The sequence below is a fragment of the Larimichthys crocea genome, chromosome XIII, assembly GCF_000972845.2.
Source record: "Larimichthys crocea isolate SSNF chromosome XIII, L_crocea_2.0, whole genome shotgun sequence".
Classification (NCBI taxonomy): Eukaryota; Metazoa; Chordata; class Actinopteri; family Sciaenidae; genus Larimichthys; species Larimichthys crocea.
The window spans coordinates 46,974,914-46,994,340 of record NC_040023.1 but is presented as its reverse complement, the minus strand read 5'-3'; the positions used below and the strand labels follow the sequence as shown (position 1 = coordinate 46,994,340).

At 41.1% G+C, this 19,427-nt stretch overlaps 2 protein-coding genes across 3 annotated transcripts; both read right to left on the bottom strand.

Moving 5' to 3' along the window:
• Positions 1-1,463: 1,463 nt before the first annotated feature.
• On the bottom strand, positions 1,464-16,068 carry LOC104940569 (homeobox protein Hox-A10). 2 transcript variants are annotated; one of them, XM_027287319.1, is made up of 3 exons: positions 7,704-8,004; positions 3,326-4,334; positions 1,464-2,496 (listed from the first exon to the last, which is right to left on the bottom strand). In XM_027287319.1, exons 2-3 carry the CDS (start codon positions 4,188-4,190, stop codon positions 2,222-2,224), a joined length of 1,140 nt encoding a protein of 379 aa, XP_027143120.1. In that variant the 5' UTR covers positions 4,191-4,334; positions 7,704-8,004; the 3' UTR covers positions 1,464-2,221. The 2 variants fall into 2 exon arrangements, with proteins under 2 accessions (XP_027143120.1, XP_010755505.1); XM_010757203.3 differs by lacking the exon at positions 7,704-8,004 and adding an exon at positions 15,957-16,068 and having other exon boundaries at positions 1,894-2,496.
• On the bottom strand, positions 9,799-12,953 carry hoxa11a (homeobox A11a). Its single transcript, XM_010757202.3, has 2 exons — positions 11,242-12,953; positions 9,799-10,416 (listed from the first exon to the last, which is right to left on the bottom strand). The coding sequence occupies exons 1-2, from the start codon at positions 11,903-11,905 to the stop codon at positions 10,184-10,186; spliced, it is 897 nt and encodes a 298-aa protein (XP_010755504.1). The 5' UTR covers positions 11,906-12,953; the 3' UTR covers positions 9,799-10,183.
• Positions 16,069-19,427: the final 3,359 nt, after the last annotated feature.

Sequence of the window (19,427 nt, the reverse complement as noted above, 5' to 3'; positions counted from 1 at the left end):
AGCTGTGCATAATGTGCATTGTAGTTTCAAGCTATCACCTCACTGGCAGTTGCACATTATTTGGTCAGCAGACATCAAACAAGCCGAGGGGGTAAAAAGGAGCGGCTGTGCGCCTATTTGTGCACTAAAAGTTAGAATAGACAAACACCTCCAGAGCAGGAAAAGACGCCACTATGCCAATGGCTCTCAGGCTGTAAACCTAAATCAGGGTGTTTTTTCACCCACTTTACCGCAGGGGCTATTCACTTCTTTTGCCTCTGCAGATAACAGCCTGTCTGGCGGATCTAAATATCGCCATAAAGCCCTTCCCCTCCTTTTGTCTGAGCCACTATTGCGCAGCGGAAGCATCCGGTCTCATTGCCCACGGAGGTCGCTGTTGCCCCATTCACCTTCCCCTTCCCCTCCACTGCAGTGGTCGTAACCGAGGCCTTGTCTGGCGTGTCTGCGTCACTACTACTCACGGAAAACACTCGCGGCTTTACCCTTAATCCCAAGTCCACGACGCATACTGCAGCTCAGCTTTGATCACGTTTAAATCCAGCACACATGCCCACTCGGGCTTATTTTAACGACGAAAAACAAGTGGAGATGTCTTAAAGAAAACATTACAGGAGACAGGTTAAGAATATACACAACAGCCAGTCACCCCCCTCCCCGATTTAAAAGCCAGGGAGGTTTAGAACATGCTTTCAAAAGAGCTCTACACAATTTTCATCAAATCCCATCATCTTTATGTCCCTGATTTGTTTTCCTTTTGGATTCGATGTGTGTAACTGGGGCAATTAAGACAGTTTCATGTTGCAGAGTTAGAAATGGACCCCAACAACATGAAACTACCTAAACCACTCGACAGTCGATCCGGGCCTCAAGTGAAACACAATCAGCCAATTCATAATGCACTGTGGTCGCCGGTCCCGTCATCAAGTGTCCATAAAAATCGTCTGTATTGAGAAAGTACAACTGTATTGTACACACTAGAGTGAAGCGGCTGCAACAAGGCGCGAAATGGATAAATGCACAATGATAAATGGACTTACCCGATCCTGGAAATGTTAATCCCAGTATTCCCAAACTAAAGCAGAAGGTAATGTTTTATCCACAGTGTATCAGTACAGTTGAGATTTGTAGCTGAGTGCCGGGCCTCCTCTCCGTCTGAAAGGCTCTCCCACGACTGAAGCTGCTCTTAGAGGAGAGGGAGAAACCTCATATACCAGCCAGTCATAAAACTCTACAATAGCCGGCTGGGCAAGCAGCTAGACGGCTTATAGCCTAATATCTTAATTATTTCCGATGGCCCTTACATTAGCCTCTAGAAACATTTCTTAGTTGGTTCACAGGGGAAAAAAATCTCCAGCAGGGAAGTCCATATTATTTTGAATTTCAAACAAAGCCTTTTTCTACTTTTGTGGAATACACTTAGAAAACATATAAACATAAACCCACAGTACAAAAATACAAGCCTCCTCAATGCGAGCTGATAATTTATTAAGCATTACACAAAAACACAATGTCATATGTACACAGAAATATACAATAAAAACAGTCCTCCTTCGCTTTGAACACCGTTTTTTTCGCGTAAACGCCCTCAATGATTCAATTTATACATTTAGTTCATACATAGAAGAGGCCTATATCATGGTAGACTACATCTAATGGTCATAGGTGAATTATGCTTCCCTTGGTGATACATGGGCATTATATTTTAGGGTGGGTTTAAAATTGCTAAAATTAAATGTATGGAAAGTTGATATCATGCAATTCCAATTAAAATAAAGTAAATTCATTTGTTTGATTAAATTTATAAAAAGGGATTTTTAAAAATTATTTCTTTTTTTAAGTGGTAGGGGTGGGGTGGAGTGGACAATTAAAGTGTGTGTGTGTGTGAGTTGGGTTTTTTTTTTTAAAATTGCGTGAATTTAACTCCACTGACACTACTCCAACCATACGACAGAAGTGACAAAAACAGGTCGACAATACAAAAACACGACATCAGAAAACAATCAAATAGAACCTAGAACATTATTATTATTATTATTATTTTCCTTTTCTTTTCTCAGTAGCTCACAGAGGACGATGCATCGTCTTTAAAGCCTGTCTGGAAATAAAAGAAAGTTGTACCCCCACAGTGAAATGAGTCATTACGTGGAGTTAAGTGGTGAGAAAGAGTGGGCGTCATTGATTTCACCAATTTTGTTCTATGTCAGTGTGATCACCTCGTTCATCATGAAAATCCATAATTGGAGGTGAGCTCCCGGATCCTGTTTTCCCGCGTCATTTTCTTCAGTTTCATCCTGCGGTTCTGGAACCAGATTTTAACCTGTCTGTCCGTCAGGTGGACGCTTTTACTGATCTCTAGGCGGCGCTCTCGGGTCAGGTACATGTTGAAGAGGAACTCCTTCTCCAGCTCCAGTGTCTGGTGCTTGGTATATGGACATCGTTTCTTCCGGCCGCTTTTTGCTGTCAGCCAGTTGGCCGTGTTTTCACTTTTTGTGTCTCCTAAAGAAAATGGCAGATACATGGTTTTACGCACTGCAATATGAGATACTGTGAAGTGTGTGTTTGCGTGTGTATGGCAGAAACAGAGGGCGTGTGTCTAGGGGTGTGTATGTGTGTTTATAGTTGAATTATACACACATTACAGTACTATTCGTGTATGTGTGTGTGTGTTAGAGTGTGTGTATTTTATGCGTAAAGTATTGCTCCTTTGTTAGACTCACCCCACTTGCAGTTGAATCGCCAGTAATATTATATAATATTGTACTCACATATTCCGTGAAACAGTTTTTGTATCATAAAGAGTCAATGTATACAAAGACGTGTAGACACCGAGAAAATATATAGGCCTGGTGTGCAATACACACCAATACACACCACCAATACATAGGCCTGTGTGTAGTACATTTTACGCAGCGCCAAAATAAAATACTAGCTAAGACTATAGGTATTCAAAAATGTTATTGTACTATATGTTTGTATCAATTTGAAAATAAGTTCTTAATTTTACATATTACTGTAGGATTGTTTAAATACATTCAATCTAGCTGTGTCCTGTAATCTTTGACTCATTTTGAATTTGAATTTCAGTTTTACGCATAATCTTTCCGGGCGTATTCATGCACATGTACATGTAGTTCTACAACAGAAACTTCCATCTACCATCAGACTTATAAATGTAAAGTTTCTTTACACGAGCCTTGACGAGTTACTGCAGTCTAACCAGTCATATGAAACTCTGCAGGTGCCATTAAAACGGACTCAGTCTACCTGCGCTGCATGCAAAACAAAACAACAGGGCAGGACCACACCTATGAGAAACTGCTGTTACCTTTAGAAGCTTTTGATGGTCTTTCTTTCTCATGTTCTTCTGTCTCGTCAGCTGAGGAGACTTCTGCATCCGAGGATTCGCGTGCCTCCTCGGTCCCCGGTGCAGCGTGAGGCTGCAGGTCTGCGTTTCCCGAGGACACGGGCTCCTCGGTGTTCCTCCCTTCTTGCGCCGTGGCTGGAGCAGAAGTCGAGGTTGGTGGCGTGTGGAAGCGAGCAGGAGCAGTGGGGTGTAGGCCAAAATGAGAATGGGAAGGGTTCGGCTGGGGGCCGTTGGTGTTGTAAAGTTTATGAGAATGTGCGTGCGTCTGAGACAAGCGGAAGTAGCCCGGCACAGGCACTGAGCCCCCGCCGCCGCCGCCATCGGTAACTGTACAAGAACTCGAGCCGAGGCCGGTTGTCGTTAATCTCGAATAAGTAAGATCTTCGGCGGTGGAGGCTTTAGGGCACTTCGGCTGCTCATACAGGCAGTAGGTGCTCTCTTCCTTAATGTTTTGCGGGAACGAGCAGGGCGCGACCTGGGGACCCACTGGGTGCTCTTGGTCCATTCGACATGACCTCTGCGCGTCCATCCACATCTCCATGCTGGACATGTACGCGCCTGAGGCGGAAACCATGTTTTGTGGACCCACCTCGTTCCGTTTACCCATACCTGGGAAGTATCCATAGTTGTGTAGTCCGTAAGGCACTTCTGTAGCGGTACTATGGGGCACACACACCGCGCTCCCAGTGTAGTGACCTCCGCCGCTCTCGGTGCGGCCACTGATCAGAGAATCCACTAAAAACGCATTTCCTGACGGGGTGTCCGAACATGACATTATTGTGGTGTATTTTGGCGAGGGGAGAAGATAGCCCTTTCTGGCTGACATTTCTTGTGCAAAACATGCTGGATATGATTAGAGGCACCCCCCCGCTCCACCGTGCGGACCGTAAAACCAATGGAAATGCTGGTAGATAGGCAGTCCCTCCCACTCCGTGGCTACGTAGCAGCGGGAGCGATATCCATCATGGAGCTGAGGCAGAGAAAGGAGACAGCACAGTAATCAGTGTGTTCCCTCACCTCGCCTTAATGCACCACCATTGCCCCGTAAAAGGGGCGAGGTCCAACACGATACAAAGTTTAAAAATACAGATTTATATATATATAAAAAAAGCACGATTTCATTCACGATTTCTTTAACCACGTTTTGAAATCACCTCTAAACTGTATCACCAAACGAAGTGAGGATCACTGATTCGCCTTCTCCTACATGCAAATCAAGTTTTACCACAAAGCTTTAGGTGAAACACAAAAGCATCACATTTCTAAAACCTCAAACTTCGATATCCATCTGTGGGTTAAATGAGAGTCGTGAAAGGGAAATTAAAAAGGCCTTTTTCGTTACAAACACACAATACAAGCAAAAACAATAGTCATACTACATTACTGAGATATAGCTTAAGGTGTAAAACCAAGTTTAAGTAAGTATATGGCTGCAGAAACACACCAACAAAGACACACAATAACAAAGCAAGGGGACTCAGTGGTAATAAAATGTTTTTAACTATAGGGAGAATTCGCCTTTGGCGAAATGACTTGGCAAGAAGCCGTTTTATATGGTGCATCCTTTAGCCTCAAGACAGTCTGGACTCTTCCGCACTAAAAGCAAAGGTGTGAAGAGTAATGCGGCCTGGAGATAGAGTCAGCAATATCAAACACAGGCCTACCACTTTGTTCATTTAAATATATATGTATATATTCTAAAATACGTCGTTTATTTATTTTTTCGTGCAAGGTCTTACTATCAGTTTACCCTTTTTGAACTGTCTTGATGTGCTCCTAAAATGACCGCATTATATTAATGTACACTTTTTTAAAAACATAATTTGTTTAACTAATATTTAATTATCTAAAATTCTTAAAGATTAGGAAAGCTATCCGCGTGTGTAAACAACGGCGAAACAATCCCCTGTCACCAGTAATTAAAAGCAATAAAAGTTACAGGAACGAAAAAAAAAAAAAGCTTTTATGCAATAAATAAATAAATAAATGGTTTTCGCATTTGACGAATTACTGCAGCTTTAAATAATAAATTCTTAAAATATCACATGTAACAGGATATACAGTGACTTCCTTTAGGCGCTGCTTTTCTCTTAATGATATATAAAAGCTATGCGCATATCAGTTTACATTTCACATGAGAAGGTGAACGTGTTTTTTCATTGGTCTGAAATCAAGTATTGAAATTAAGATTTGTATGAGTAATGCTTGCATTTCTATGTTATGTTAAAACTAATTAAAGATATGAAAATGAGTCTCTGCCCGACTAACGCACAGCACACACACACACACACACACACACACACACACACACACAAATGCTAAACCAGCACTTTACTTTGCTTCAGGGGTTTAAGAGCTCAAATAGAAGTGTGTTGTAACGCAGATTTTTTTTTTTTTTTTTTTTTTTATAAAAATCAAAAATCCAAACTGTGCTCAGTGTAAAAATTCTCATTTGTTAAACTGTCAAGATATTGATCAGCACGTTGTGAGGGGAACAGGCACAGCGTGCTGCAGCGAAACAGACATAAAGGTTGCACATACAAGTCATCCTGTCGGTCCAATTTGGGGCAATAAGGGCCACAATAAAACTCTCCTTCCATCTCGTAGTGTCCTTGGCCATGTGCACTCTATTGCTCTCTCCAGGTTGAAGTTAATCTCGGCCAGCTTTGCCATTACCAGGCCCAGGTGGCCGCTAGCCCCCCGGGTTTGTTTGCAGCCTGTTGTACAGAAATGAGGAAATTTGGGAGAAATTCATAAATTGAGCCTATTTAGGTTTTCAAACGTTCTTCTCATTGACAGCTCATTTATGTACACTGGCTTAGATTTTTAAAGCGTCGACGGTGGACATTTGTCACTCCCACCTGGTCAAAACGCACATATTTCAAATGGCTTAAATGACTGGACGTTGGCTGAAGGTTATTTGTGTGTATATGAATATAGTACAATAATCTGTTTTAAAATCAACGTGATATATGGCTGAAATATAGAAAGTAAAGAGCGTTTTCTGCAGTGCGGTGGGAGTTTTAAAGACAAAGGCCGTGCGCAAAGCATTTGCGCCTCTTTAGTAAATTCCCACAAAACCATAAAATAATTCACAACAATGTTAACCAAGTAAATACAGAGACCCTAACAGCATCAGGTCCAAAGCCTGTGTACTCTTCCCCACAGCGGCCTGGTTCCTTATGGGACACATGAGCCAGCAAGGAAACTAAATACATCAATTAATTATGTGTGCCCGGTATTAAATTGTTTTGGCCTGCACACTTCACGGTGTTGTACTGGCATGAGGGCCTATCGATATCTTTGTGTTACAGTTATTAATTGTAGCTATTAAATCTTCATTTTCACAGCTGCCCGGCTATTATATCCTCAAAACAGTTTACTCTGACCACTGGCTTTGATCCGGCCCATATAATCGTGGCCGAAGAGGCCGTTTGAGTCGTATCATGTTCGTCCCGAGTGCAGTTATGAACAATAATGCGGCGTTTTATTACATCCAAGCGGAAGCATTTATTTTTCACGGGACACAAAGGGGAGAAAGAGACTTGGTCCACACGCATTCAGGTCCAGAATAGCCAACTCGCCACTTGGTCTGACACTGATAGCCTGATAGTGCAGCTCTTTGTGTCTATGACAGGAAGGAAAAGAGAGACTCGATTCCTGCCCTATCACAATCAAGTGGAGTCTTCTAATAAGAGCATGTATCCACTTGGCACGTACAGAAAACGGATGTGATTTGGAAGAATCTCAAATGTCATTAATGGATTTTCTTTTTAAAGACGAAGCAGAAGAAGAGCCAGCTGCTGTGATCCAACGGTAGCTTTGCATTAGCATGGGAACCATCATCTTAAAAATAATGGAATCATTTGTTTTGTATGCAACATCCACTGCTTGCTGTTGTGTCGTGAAGAAGAACTGTATATATATAATAATTAGATGTAATATATATAATACATTATATATAAATTAAGGCAGACTTTCACCAAATCCAAAACATTTGTGGTTAGACTAGACGGGGTTGCAGATCTCTCCAGGTACAAGCCGGCCGTGCTATACTTCAACCATTAAAAGCTCAAGCTCAGCAAAATGAATAGCACATGCAGCATGAAGGCTTGGCACAGATGTGTTGCCTTATTAGGGCCCCCAGGAAGACTTTCTCTACCGCACGGCCCAGTGAGCACCACAGAGAAATGTGGAAACTAAAAAACTAAAAACGGCTCCTATCTCAAACCGACAGACATCACATGCAAGTGAAGAATCTACAGTCTGAACATACAGAAGACTTCTTCTTCCAACAGAGGAAACTATTCAAGCTCCAGCCTGTGTTGACAACTTTTACCTGCGTGCATTCGAGGTGGGCTTGGAAAAGATCCACGGCCATGACATTGGTCCCAATAGCGCCGCCCGGTGGTAGAGGACAGCCTTATCCTGAGTGCAGCTGGTCGCCACTAAGCTGATTCGTGGTGGATAAACCACACGAGGGGGAAAAGCCTCTCAAATGAAGTCGATGCAGCAAGCAAGCAGAGGCTTTTCCTCTCCGTCCTCTCCCTGTCGTTGCTCTCGCCTCCTTGGTAACACAGTTAATAACCTTGGGTCTCAGACGGTTTATTGCACTGCACTCCAATTGTACAAATGCCCCAGACTCTCAGACAGCTTTTATGGCCGCGTTGCTGCGGCAACGGGGAGGATGTCCCGTAATTAGGGACGGAATTCCAGCGCGCAGTAAAGGATGCGCAAGGCAAGGCCGGACTATGGCAGAGAGAGGCAACCATAAACTTCAGCCTCTCTCCCTGCGTTTATGGCCCTTTTGACTGTCATATATGAACGCCAATGCGCTGCGGCTAGCTCCCATAAACACAGTGATAACAACAGCAAATATGGCGACCCTAGCCAAAGGAGACTGCTGTTGGAACAGTGTTTCCAAAGCCAATCAGTGAAATGACAACTTGCTCACACAGACAACAGAGAGAGAGAGGGAGATAGTGAGAAACAAATAAAAAAACAAAGTGTCCAGGCTGAAATGCTGAATGTTTGGCAACAATAAATGTTATGGACACAGATAAAAGTGGACCTGTGCGCCATCCAGAGTGGTTCGATAAGAAAGATTTCCTTCAGATGGAATGCAGGAGTTGTAAAATATCTTATATGGCTCAAAATATTGAGAGACGTCCTTTAAAATAATTGCAAAACACAACAGCAAAAACACAATGCATATCAACATTTCTTTTTAGTTTCTATCTACATCTGATCCATTGAAGCACAACACACACCACGATTTGAGATTAGCTGATAACATTTAACAAGAATCGACAGCTTTATTATTTAATTTGTTACTTCATTAACTTTTATTTGCATTAGGTAGCGTGTGTGTGACACTATTAGGTTGAGCTGCTCAAAATCTGCATGCGAGCCCTCGGATTTGCTTCATTTCAGTGTTTTTTAATTGTTTACTATAATCCAAAACACTAAATTGTGATACTTTTACTGTAATCGTGAGTTAAATGCGTGTACTTTGCGTGCGTAAAAAGTTTCTCATGTGCGTATTTTTAATTCAAGAAATGTTTTCAAATGAGATCAACATATTTTAAAAAAAATTAAAATAAAATAAAACTGTGAAATAAACAAAAACCAATGACCACGCAGAAATAGATTTTTTTTCAATAATCTTTTCATTTGTTTTTTATTTGGAAATATAGTATAATACACAATAGTTTGGGCATACCAAGCAATTGATTCAATGCGATGACCCTGACCAGCCTTGCCCTGACAGCACACTTCAAAATGTAGATTTTTTTTTTTTTAATCCTATTTGGACTGCAAGTACCAAAGAATCACGAGTCATGAGAAAAATATTCTGTTATGCGTATCAATATGAGACCGAAGAGGCCCGCTGCATATACCTGTGTGAATATGTTGGGCGTGTACCTCAGTGCAACTCCACACGGATCCAGTAGACAAGCTTATCTCTCTGGTTTGGCCTGCATTATCAATATTCTACTGATAGTCTCCAAAAAAATCCAAAAAGAAGGACGACACGGATTTGGAAATTGAAAGATACGCAAAATATAAATACTCATAGCCCTCAATATGCAGACTACAGGAAAGACGACTAAAGCTCGTGTTTGAGGTCAGCCCAGACTGAATCCTAATTGCCTGCCTGTAATAATGGACTTTGACTTTAGTTTAGCCGTGGCATTAAAATGAGATAGTAAACGAATGGCTACAAAATAAATAAGCACACAAAAACAGAAACACGTTACATTCTCATCCGTTCGGACTCATTATTTGGTCACACCAATATAGATTCATTTACTAAAGTCACATATTCACCATCGTCCTAAATCCAACAATTTTTGATTTGAAAACAGAACAAAAAAAGTAAAATAAATCTTTTGGTTACAAAATACACTGAGTCAGTCAATTATAGACTGTTATTTTTTTTTTGCCCACCTAAAAAGGAAAATAAACAAGGCGTCTTGTGAGTCACAATAATATTAACATGGGCCTTCGCGAGCACAGAGTCTTGGCGAGGACAAAAATCCGTTTCTACATTTTCCCAAAACAGAGTCTGGAGAGCGAAATCAAGTCCACGCACTGTCTTAATTCATGCTCACTCTTTAGGTATTTCAGATCACAGGATACTGTTGTCCTCGAACTTGAAATTAACCATTGAGCAATGTGGTTGCTGCTGTCGCGGCCATTGTGGTACACAATGTACTCTGGGAGAGTCACAGCCGGAGAGAGTCAGTCTGTCTGTAAACGCAGTCAGTCCCACGGCAGAAGAGGACCTTGAAAGCTGTGACGGTGTTGTTTTCACCCCTAAAGAAGAGGGTTAGACGTATAATATTGTAATCTATCTCTGTTCAGTTTCTTCTCCTTCATGCGACGGTTCTGAAACCAAATCTTCACTTGTCGGTCGGTGAGGTTGAGCATCCGAGACAGTTGCATGCGTTTCTCCTTGTTTATGTACACACTGAAAAAGAATTCTCTTTCAAGTTCTCTGATCTGATATTTGGAATATGGGCACCTTTTCTTGCGGGTCCTCTGTCCATCTGTAAAGTACAAAAAGAAAAAAGTAGAACGGTCACAGAAAATCTAAACATTTCAAATTAGCCATGACTTTCTTAGAAAAAGATTTACACGCCTTGGATGTTGCCCAGATTACGCATGATCGGATTTCCTCTGCATTAAGCATTAATAACATATTTCCTATTACAATATTTCAAGTGTTATATGGCGATATTCTATTACACTGGAAAGATGACCAAACCATTGGTTCGCTAGACAATACACTTGGGCTTTGACCTTTTCCAGCAAATGAAAACAACAAGCTCACTTCAAATATCTAACAGCTGCTAACAGCTACAGGAACAGGACACTGCTGTGATAGACAGTTTACATTAAAAAATATCGGTTTGAAAGAACACATAAAGGGGAAAATGTATAAAATGGAAACACAAGAGTCCATTAGAGCTTTAACACAAGAGCTCATGTGTGCTAAATCTTAAAGCAGGGAGAGGCACCACCCTCATTACATGCAAGCGCTCTTTTAACGTTAAGAAACCGTGAAACAAGCACGGTTATAATACATAAAAATGGACGCAGGTCTGTATTGGAATTCACATTCATAAGTGGGTGCTTTTTTTGGAAACGTCAGGGAGTGTTATAGAAAAATCAAAGGCCTGATGTCTTTCACGGCCAATTTCAATTCCAAACACGTGATCCTGCAGTTTATAACAAAGTTTTGTTGGGGGTGGGGGGTCTACAGGCCCTCTATAAACCTTATATGCTTATAAAACAGCATATAAAATTTTTAACAGCAGCGCGCAAGATTGCAAACTTTCTCTCATAACCAAGGCACTGACTTTAATACGTACTGCTGCTGCTGGATTTCTCCTCATTGTTGCCGGAAGATAACTCCGGGCTGCTCGTCTCCTCCCGCGGCTCCTTCGCCTCGGTATCCCTGCAAGGCGGTGCGTCCTCCGGCGCAGAGCTGGGCTGCTTGGTCGGGGTTTTGTCCCCTGAGTAGCTATTCGTGGAAGAACTCTCCGTCGCGTTCCCGTACGCCGTCTCGTAAAACTGATCGAAGGCTTGTGGCAGCACGCCATTTCTGCCCACGTTCCCGTAGAAATTGGTGGCAGCGGTGCCGGCGCTCGCATGGTGGTGGTGATGGTGGTGGTACGCAGCGGCAGCGGCTGCGGGGCTGTTTTTACCGAACATGTCTCCTACGACTGCAGTTTGCGCCGACAGACAGTCCCGGTGCACCATGTCCTCCGCGCTGGGGTAGCACTGGGGTAAGTTACCCCGGTGCGGCCATTTACCGGACGCGTCAATGGCTGCATAGTCCCTGAACGTCACCTCTCTGACGGGTTGGACCTGCGGCAGGTTAGAGGAGTAGGAATATGTCATGGGGCGGGTGGACGGGGTCTGGGATAAAAACGAGGGAAGACCGGAGAAATCAGCCCCCGCCGAGACGTAATAAGTGCAACTGGGCAAATACATGTTCGAGCCGACGGGGACCCTTTCGTCAAAATCCATCATCGTAGTTCACCCTCTACTATAACTCTAAGTTGGGGTTTGATTCCTCTATAACCGCCCTGAACATGGCTCTGAAGCGCCGTGCCTCCTGCCTCTTTGAAGCAGGTTCGCTAAGCAGAAATTTGGAGACGTAAGCTGACGTGGAGAGCCATCTCCATCCACTCCACGGAGGAGGAGGTCACGTGACCACGCAGCAGAAATTGACAGATTTTCAGGCTGTGTGTGTATGTGTGTATGTGTGTGTGGGTGTGTGTTTGCGTGTGTGTATGTGTAGGAAAGAGAGTGTGTGTGTGAGACATGACTGCTATGTGACATTGGTGGTTTATCGCCATGTCGGCTTAAAAATGAATTCCTGAACATGCAGCGAAGTCAGGGGAAGAGGAAACTACAATTTGATGTTGACTTTTAAATGAGAGAAGAGGGATTTTAATCGAAGCTTTAACCAAAATATCAATATCAATTTCCCAGATGTTCTGTGCTTTTCGGCACCCAGTCTACCCTGGAATAATCTGTGTGTTTTAAGATTTTCTAATTTTCACTGTTTTTTAAATTACGCATGCGATGCGTGACATATAAAAGGATTCTGGAAGCTAACTTTTCTGAGCCTTACTTGACAATAACATTAACTATAAAAGTAGCATTACTGTGCATAGATAACGTGGACCTGAATAGGAGGAAGGAGACAACCATCTTATCTCTAAAGTCTGCTTTTAGAAATGTCTTAGTCATCATCATTTGGTGGTTTTACAACGTAGCATTTGGCCTAGTGGGCATTTGGTTATCAGGGTCATGTTCAAAGTAGCGGCTAATGTTTCAGTTGGCTACAGTACCAGTATAAAGAGCAAACGGATTTTTTGGGAAAATAAGAACAAAATACAGTCTTAAAAAATATAGTAAATAGAATGCAAATGTTAAATAAACGTTGATGATGAGAAGTTGGTGCTCTGTGAAGCTGTACACAAATGAACAAGTGATTTAAACTGTAATATAAAGGATAAAAACGTTTTATGGTTGTTATATTAACTATTTATTTGCGAGAACAAAAGAAAAGGAAAAGACAGAAAGCTCATTGAGGAAAACGCGAGTTATAGTCGCATATAACCATTAAAACACTGTGCTTTAAAAGTCAAATGTTAAACCTCTTTAAAATTATAAACTTTTCCTATTTTGAAATGATCCTTGTCTTACGTCTTTGTTTTGACTTCTAATAAAACATTTAATGGATCCACTAACAGCTACAAAAGTCGCCACATTCAAGCAAGCTCCACTTTTACGCACGGCTATTTCTTTACGTTTTGGTGCAAATATTTAGGAACATGTCTGCCATTCAGTAAGAAGACAGCTTCCAGAAATTTACAAGATACTTTTATGCTTTGATGAATAATAATTTCCATCAAATCCGTGTTGTTTTTGTATATACTGTCAGGACGCATACATACACACATGCGTAAATTCCAGCAACATACACAAACAATCAAAGAGGAAAACATTGTATCCACACGCAGATTTTTAAAATACCTGTAGCTGTATTTAATTATTAGAACTCGACAGGTACAAACTACATTTTCCTCGGGAATCTATTTTAAAATCCTTACTGTGAATAACTTAAATATCTATAAATTATAAGACATGAATATGTCAATAATTCTGGATAGAAGGTAAAGAGTGAATCAGGATAAATATACGCAGACTATTTTAAAATGCAGGAATTTCTTCTATTTGGTTTGGTAAACATGTCATAGAGCACATTCCCTTGTTGTATACTGTGAGGCCACCGGGGAGCTTGTTTTAGAGAGGCTGCAACCTGACTCTAATGTGCTGTGAATGAGAGACCTGAGCTCGGATTAAGACCGCCGCGGCTGGCCTGGCCCCACAGCCCGAATGTGCACATGGTGATCCGAAGGGCTCCTGATGGCACATGTGAAACACAACCTTAAAATATCACACACTCTAAGACGCTGCAAGCACCATCTAACGCCCTGAGAGTATCAAAACAGAAAGAAAAAATACATATATCCACCGTCCTGCTTGTAGGCCTTTTTATTTGGATAAATTGCAGGGGCACAAACAACTCGAGTGTCTTTGCGACCACACGCTCCGCCTCTCAGTCAATCCAGACAAATTCTACGAGTTGTGCTGAAGCTTTTAAGCTGTAATTGAGCACAGGATGCCCAGGAAAACCAAAGCCAGCTCTGCACAGACCTGCGTTTTTATAGCTGCTATAGTATTCTGCTGCGTTTTTTTTTTCTCTCCGGCCAGACAGACACCACAAAACTGGTCAAGCGTGATGGGAAGTCGCCACCTACACGGACTCAAAGTCAGCAGCTGAGGATTTTCAATGATATAGAAAATATCATGTTTGTACACAGCTGAGGTAAGATTTCTCCTTCAAATAAATACGCCTATCTCTAACAATTTGACTAAAATAAATAAAATAATGATCTTAAATTAGAGACAATACTCAAAAGCCATTTGTATTTGTTATTTTGTATTTTGCATCAAAGGAAATCTTTCTGCTGATCCACTGATCAGCCATCTGCGGTTTTGGTCATCAAACTGCAGTCTTGCGCTGCGTAAAAAGCTCTCAAAGCCAAAGCTTTGTCTATACGGTCGACTTCAAGTTCGGGGGAGGGAGAGGGTCCTTCACAGAGAGCAAAGGGCCGACTGTGCCCCGGATGGAGTTCCTTTAATTGCTTTTGAGTCTACGCAGGCTTTAGGTTACAAGATTGGTCGATAACGTGAGCCTCTAACTGTAAGCTCAGGAAAAGTCAAATTAACTTAATTTTAAGTGTATCGTGACCTTTAATATATTGTCTGCTATAGGTTTCATTATTATTTTTTCTCTAACAAGTGCTCTAAATATTAAACCAATCATACCAACTCGCGGTGTTACTTTATATTCATTTTATATCAGATTATGGACTAAAAGACGCGTAAATCTTAAAAAGATAAACATTAACTCACTGACTTTTAGTAATAAATGGCCAAGAGTGACTATGAAGGATATGTGGAGATGGAATCAGTGTGTTTACTCAGGGAAAATGTTTTCTTGGCCTTAACTGAATCCGTTTTCGTGCCTTAGCCCGCGCACACACATACACACACAGAAACACACACGTTGTTAAAGGTATCTGGATTAAGTCAAACACTAAAATCAAACAACTCTACGAATTCATGAACACAACATGAAGTGTAACTCCAATCCTGGAGTATTAGAGGCGCAGTGTTTTCTGTCAGGAAGAGAATGCGACACACAGATCGAGATTGCCCAATCCGCGTGCCATAAAACCCTGTCAGACAACAAGTAAACAATCAAGTGTGGGGAGGATCTGAAAGTACAGTTTAACGCCACGTCAGGTAGGCCCTTTGGGCTGTAAAGGAGGCTAAATAGGCGCATTCAGTATCTTGCAAAGAAACCTCCTGTAGCTTAAGTCTTCAAGCGAAATAAAAAGCCCAGAGCTTTAGTACAGGCTGTTTTGTTATTTTCCTTTTATGGTAGAAAAAAAAAAATAGGCCACCACACCTGCCCCTCAAAGCATCTAATGACTACATTCTTAATGTCCAAACAGTCTTTAGTGCAGGCTATAGTGTGCTGAGCAGGAGGCCGAAAAGATAGTCTGATTGTACAATAAGAGGACGGGTGCCAACTGTGGTCATTTAATGCACACACTCTTATATGTGTATTAAAAGATTGCAAAATACAATTTAACTGATCATGGAGGTTTGTGATGCGCACACGAGCCAAAACAAACCCAGGCGGATTAATAACATGTATCATTTTCAGCCAAAACACACATTTAAATAATTCATTTACGTGTTAATTATGTTTTTTTTTTTTTTTGCTTTATACGTTTATACATGATGAGATTTTGTTTTTTAAAAGGTGTTTTTGAACTTGAATGGTCTTGGCTCAGCCTTTATCATGTTGCTGGCTAAACTGATACTATAGTTGCGGGGGGATTATAAAACCATCAGACTGAAACATGAAACAATCAGAGCTCACATTTAGTGTCCGTCCAAATGAACGAGCAGGAAAATATCAGTAAATTTGAACCTGATTCAGCGAACAACTGTTGATTTATCCACAGGTGACAGAAATGTGGGCCGACAGCGATGGCGAAGACAGAGGGGCCAGGCGGACCACACAGGGGCGGTTGCAGGGAAACTGATCAACTCCACGGTCAACGGGAGCCCCTCTGACTAACCAGTGGAGACTCACAATGCTGGATTAGCCTGCAGGGTATCCTGGGAAACAAGGCGACAGCAGGAGCGGACCTGGACAAAAAAAGGACATAAAGAGGACTTCAGCTGGGGGAAGAAATGACACTTTTTTTTTTAAAGCAAAAGGATAGGAGGGAAAAGACAGACAGAAAGAAAAAATGGCGGAATATAAGTGTAGTGATGAGATTTGAGATATCTGAATGTACAAACTAGGCTGGTGCGTCTGAATATCCCATTGTCTTAAGTGCGCGCTTGCTATTTGTGGGATTGTAGATGAAAAAAAGGCATTCAGACGATTAGAAATTCAATTTAAACTTATGCATGCTCATAGAAAATTCCTAATATTTAAATAAAGAAATAAGTTTGATTGGGTAGCATGGAGCTTTGTGGACAATGAACTATGTGTTATTAAAAGGGTGCGTTTTTTTCCTGCTGAGACACTCCTGATGTTTGGTTGGTTTTCAGCATCTCTCATATTGCATTTTACTTTGGATTTAATCTTCCATAACAAGATCAAATAGGGTATTCAACAGTCGTAGATGCGAACATGACATTTGTAAAATGTTTCAGTCAAACCAACGCAAAGCTCTGGAGATATCTTAAGTAGGTTTTTGAAATTTAGACGATTTTGTTCGTGTGTTTGTCGGTTAGGACAAAAAACACAGGAGATTGTCAAATATGAAATATAGTATTCATAATCGGGTTTATTCGATTAAACTGAAATAAAATTGTCATCAGAAATCGTTTTCAGACATTTCAGAAATCACGTTTGTCTCGCAATTTTGAAAATCCGACGAATCAACGAATCTCACGATCGGGTATCACGGGTTCGTTCTCGGATATAAACTAATCCAGGTTCTTACTGAGGGAGGCACCAAATCGTCTGTTTCTACTCATTCTGAAAAATCCCAATGGATTATAGTCATTGCAGTTGTAAATATTCTATTTTACTTCGGAAAAGAGACCAAAAGAAGTCAAAATGATTGTCTTTTATTTATTTATTGTGGATTAAAACAGTAACTGTCATATCAGACTATTGTCTGGACATAAGAAGATGAAACACCTTGCAGTGTCAGGCACAAACTGGCCTGATAATATCGAGTAGTTTCTTCTTTGTCTATATTATAATCGACATGAAATATGAATTTCATGTTGAGGAGACTAACTCTAAATCTGTATTTAGGCAAACAAAATCCACGCGTCGCGAACAGACCCTCTGATTTCACTGTTATCCTTAACGCATTCGTACTCGCTTTCTTTTAAAACATACCAACAAATCTTTCATAAATGAACACAGTAAATTATCTGGAATTCATAGATCAAACCAAATGAGATCAGGACATGAAAATCCCGTCTGTGGAGGAGTAAGGCGCCGGCTGGGACATGGAGGAGGCTTTCACATAATCTCGGTCAAGTGCTTCTATTTGACCGCTGTCACGGTCTTGGATCAGCTTATGTCTGCTCAGGTCTTTGTGGTGTATGACGAGATTATCTGCCAAATTCATGTTTTCAAGCTTGACCAGAGCTATATTGTTGACTGGCTGAAGGTTGCAGGCCTCGGCTCCATTACGCACAGAGACAGCGAAGGTCAATGTAAAGAGCAATGCCTGGCGTTGGCCCTGTCTGTGTTCAGCCACGTCTGTCAGGCAGACGAGAGACATACAGGGCTGCTTATTGGATGTGTGATCTATTAGACCGATTCACTGATCCGAAAAACCTCACAAGATCTCAGAGTTGATCAGTTTAGTAATTCATTATACAGACTTTCTGCTAAGATTACACGGGCTGTGTCGGACAAATGCAATTAATTGGATGGGAAGAAAACAAGATTTATATTGTAAAATAGGTCATTTTTAGTGTTGGTGGAACAAGGAATTTAAAAGTAAAATGACACAGGCTTTAAAGTAAACATGGTTTGAAGTAGGAAAATAGTTGCTATGGTTCGCTTTTATTTTCTTCACTTAAGCTATTTGATTATTGAATATAAATAAATGAATGATGCATGGAGCATGTACAGATTTCTTTTTTTTTAATGAAAAGATTTGAATTGAACCTTTTTTTAAGCACAGAAATAAACTTGCAATTCACTCTTTGGCCTTAGTGTGGCAGCAGAACTCAAGTCTTTCCCCCTGTGCTTCCTGCCACAGCTGGGCTTGTCCCATCAAAGATGGCTCTGTGAGGACAGAGGGAGAGGCGGAGCGTCGTGCTGTGAGCTTTGGACTGTCATGTCATGTGTCAAGGCTGGAGGCGGGACTTGTGGGGTTTGTTTTGGTTCTCAACAAGCCAATAGGACGCTGTTCTGCTCCCTTGCAGCCAATAAGCAACCCCACTGCAGCAAACTTCCGCTCTTCTCTTCTGCTCTTTTGTATTTTCTTCAGGCTACGGGATGCACAGGGCAGTCAGACATCACACTTTTTTTTGTCCCATCTCTGTGAGTTTTAACGCGTGCGCGCCCCGCCGTGCTTACGTCAGAGGACGTGGGAGCAGAGAGACGCTGCGCTCCCGTGCTCGCGGACGTAGCGTCTCATATTTCTGTGCCGTTTGTCTGAGTGAGCCAGCTGGCCATGTGCAAGTCATAAGCACAAGATATCAGACTACTTACTATTCAGAAATACTCCACCGTGCAGCCTGGAGCTGTAAACAATGAAGATTTGTTGAGGAAACGGAATATCTGCGGTTTTTACGCAACTGAAAGAAATGAATATGAAAAAGCTATGAATACTACGCCTTGGCCTAGAGGTAGAAGCCCAGGAAATATAATCAAAAGTTACGTTGACAGCCATGAGGCTATTATTAATTACCACAATACTAACAACAAGCGGAGTCATGATATGAATTATTATTGTTATTATTATTAAATGTCCAACCTGACAGATTAACATGACAGTTTAAAGCTCAAAGCGCCTATTCGTATGTCCTCACACGAGCCAACTTAATTTAATTTTAATAAGTTTATATATATATATATATATATATATATATATAGACCTTCAAAATAAAAGCCAAATCAATATAAATAAATGTTAAAATAAATGTTAAAACTGACAACTATAACATTATTTTTAATTATGCTTATACTATTACTACAATGATATGAGTAGTTTTAATAATAAGCTATGATTTAGCACCCAGGGGATTTATAGAAACATTGTAATTTAAATTATGTTGGCCTATTTAAGAGGAGAGAACACAGTCTTCTGTATCTTTTAGTGCCTTAAGACATTTATGTTAATGTTTGTTAGCAAACATATGAATGTATCCCATGACTCCATGCACTTTCAATTATTGAATAAGGGTATATAAA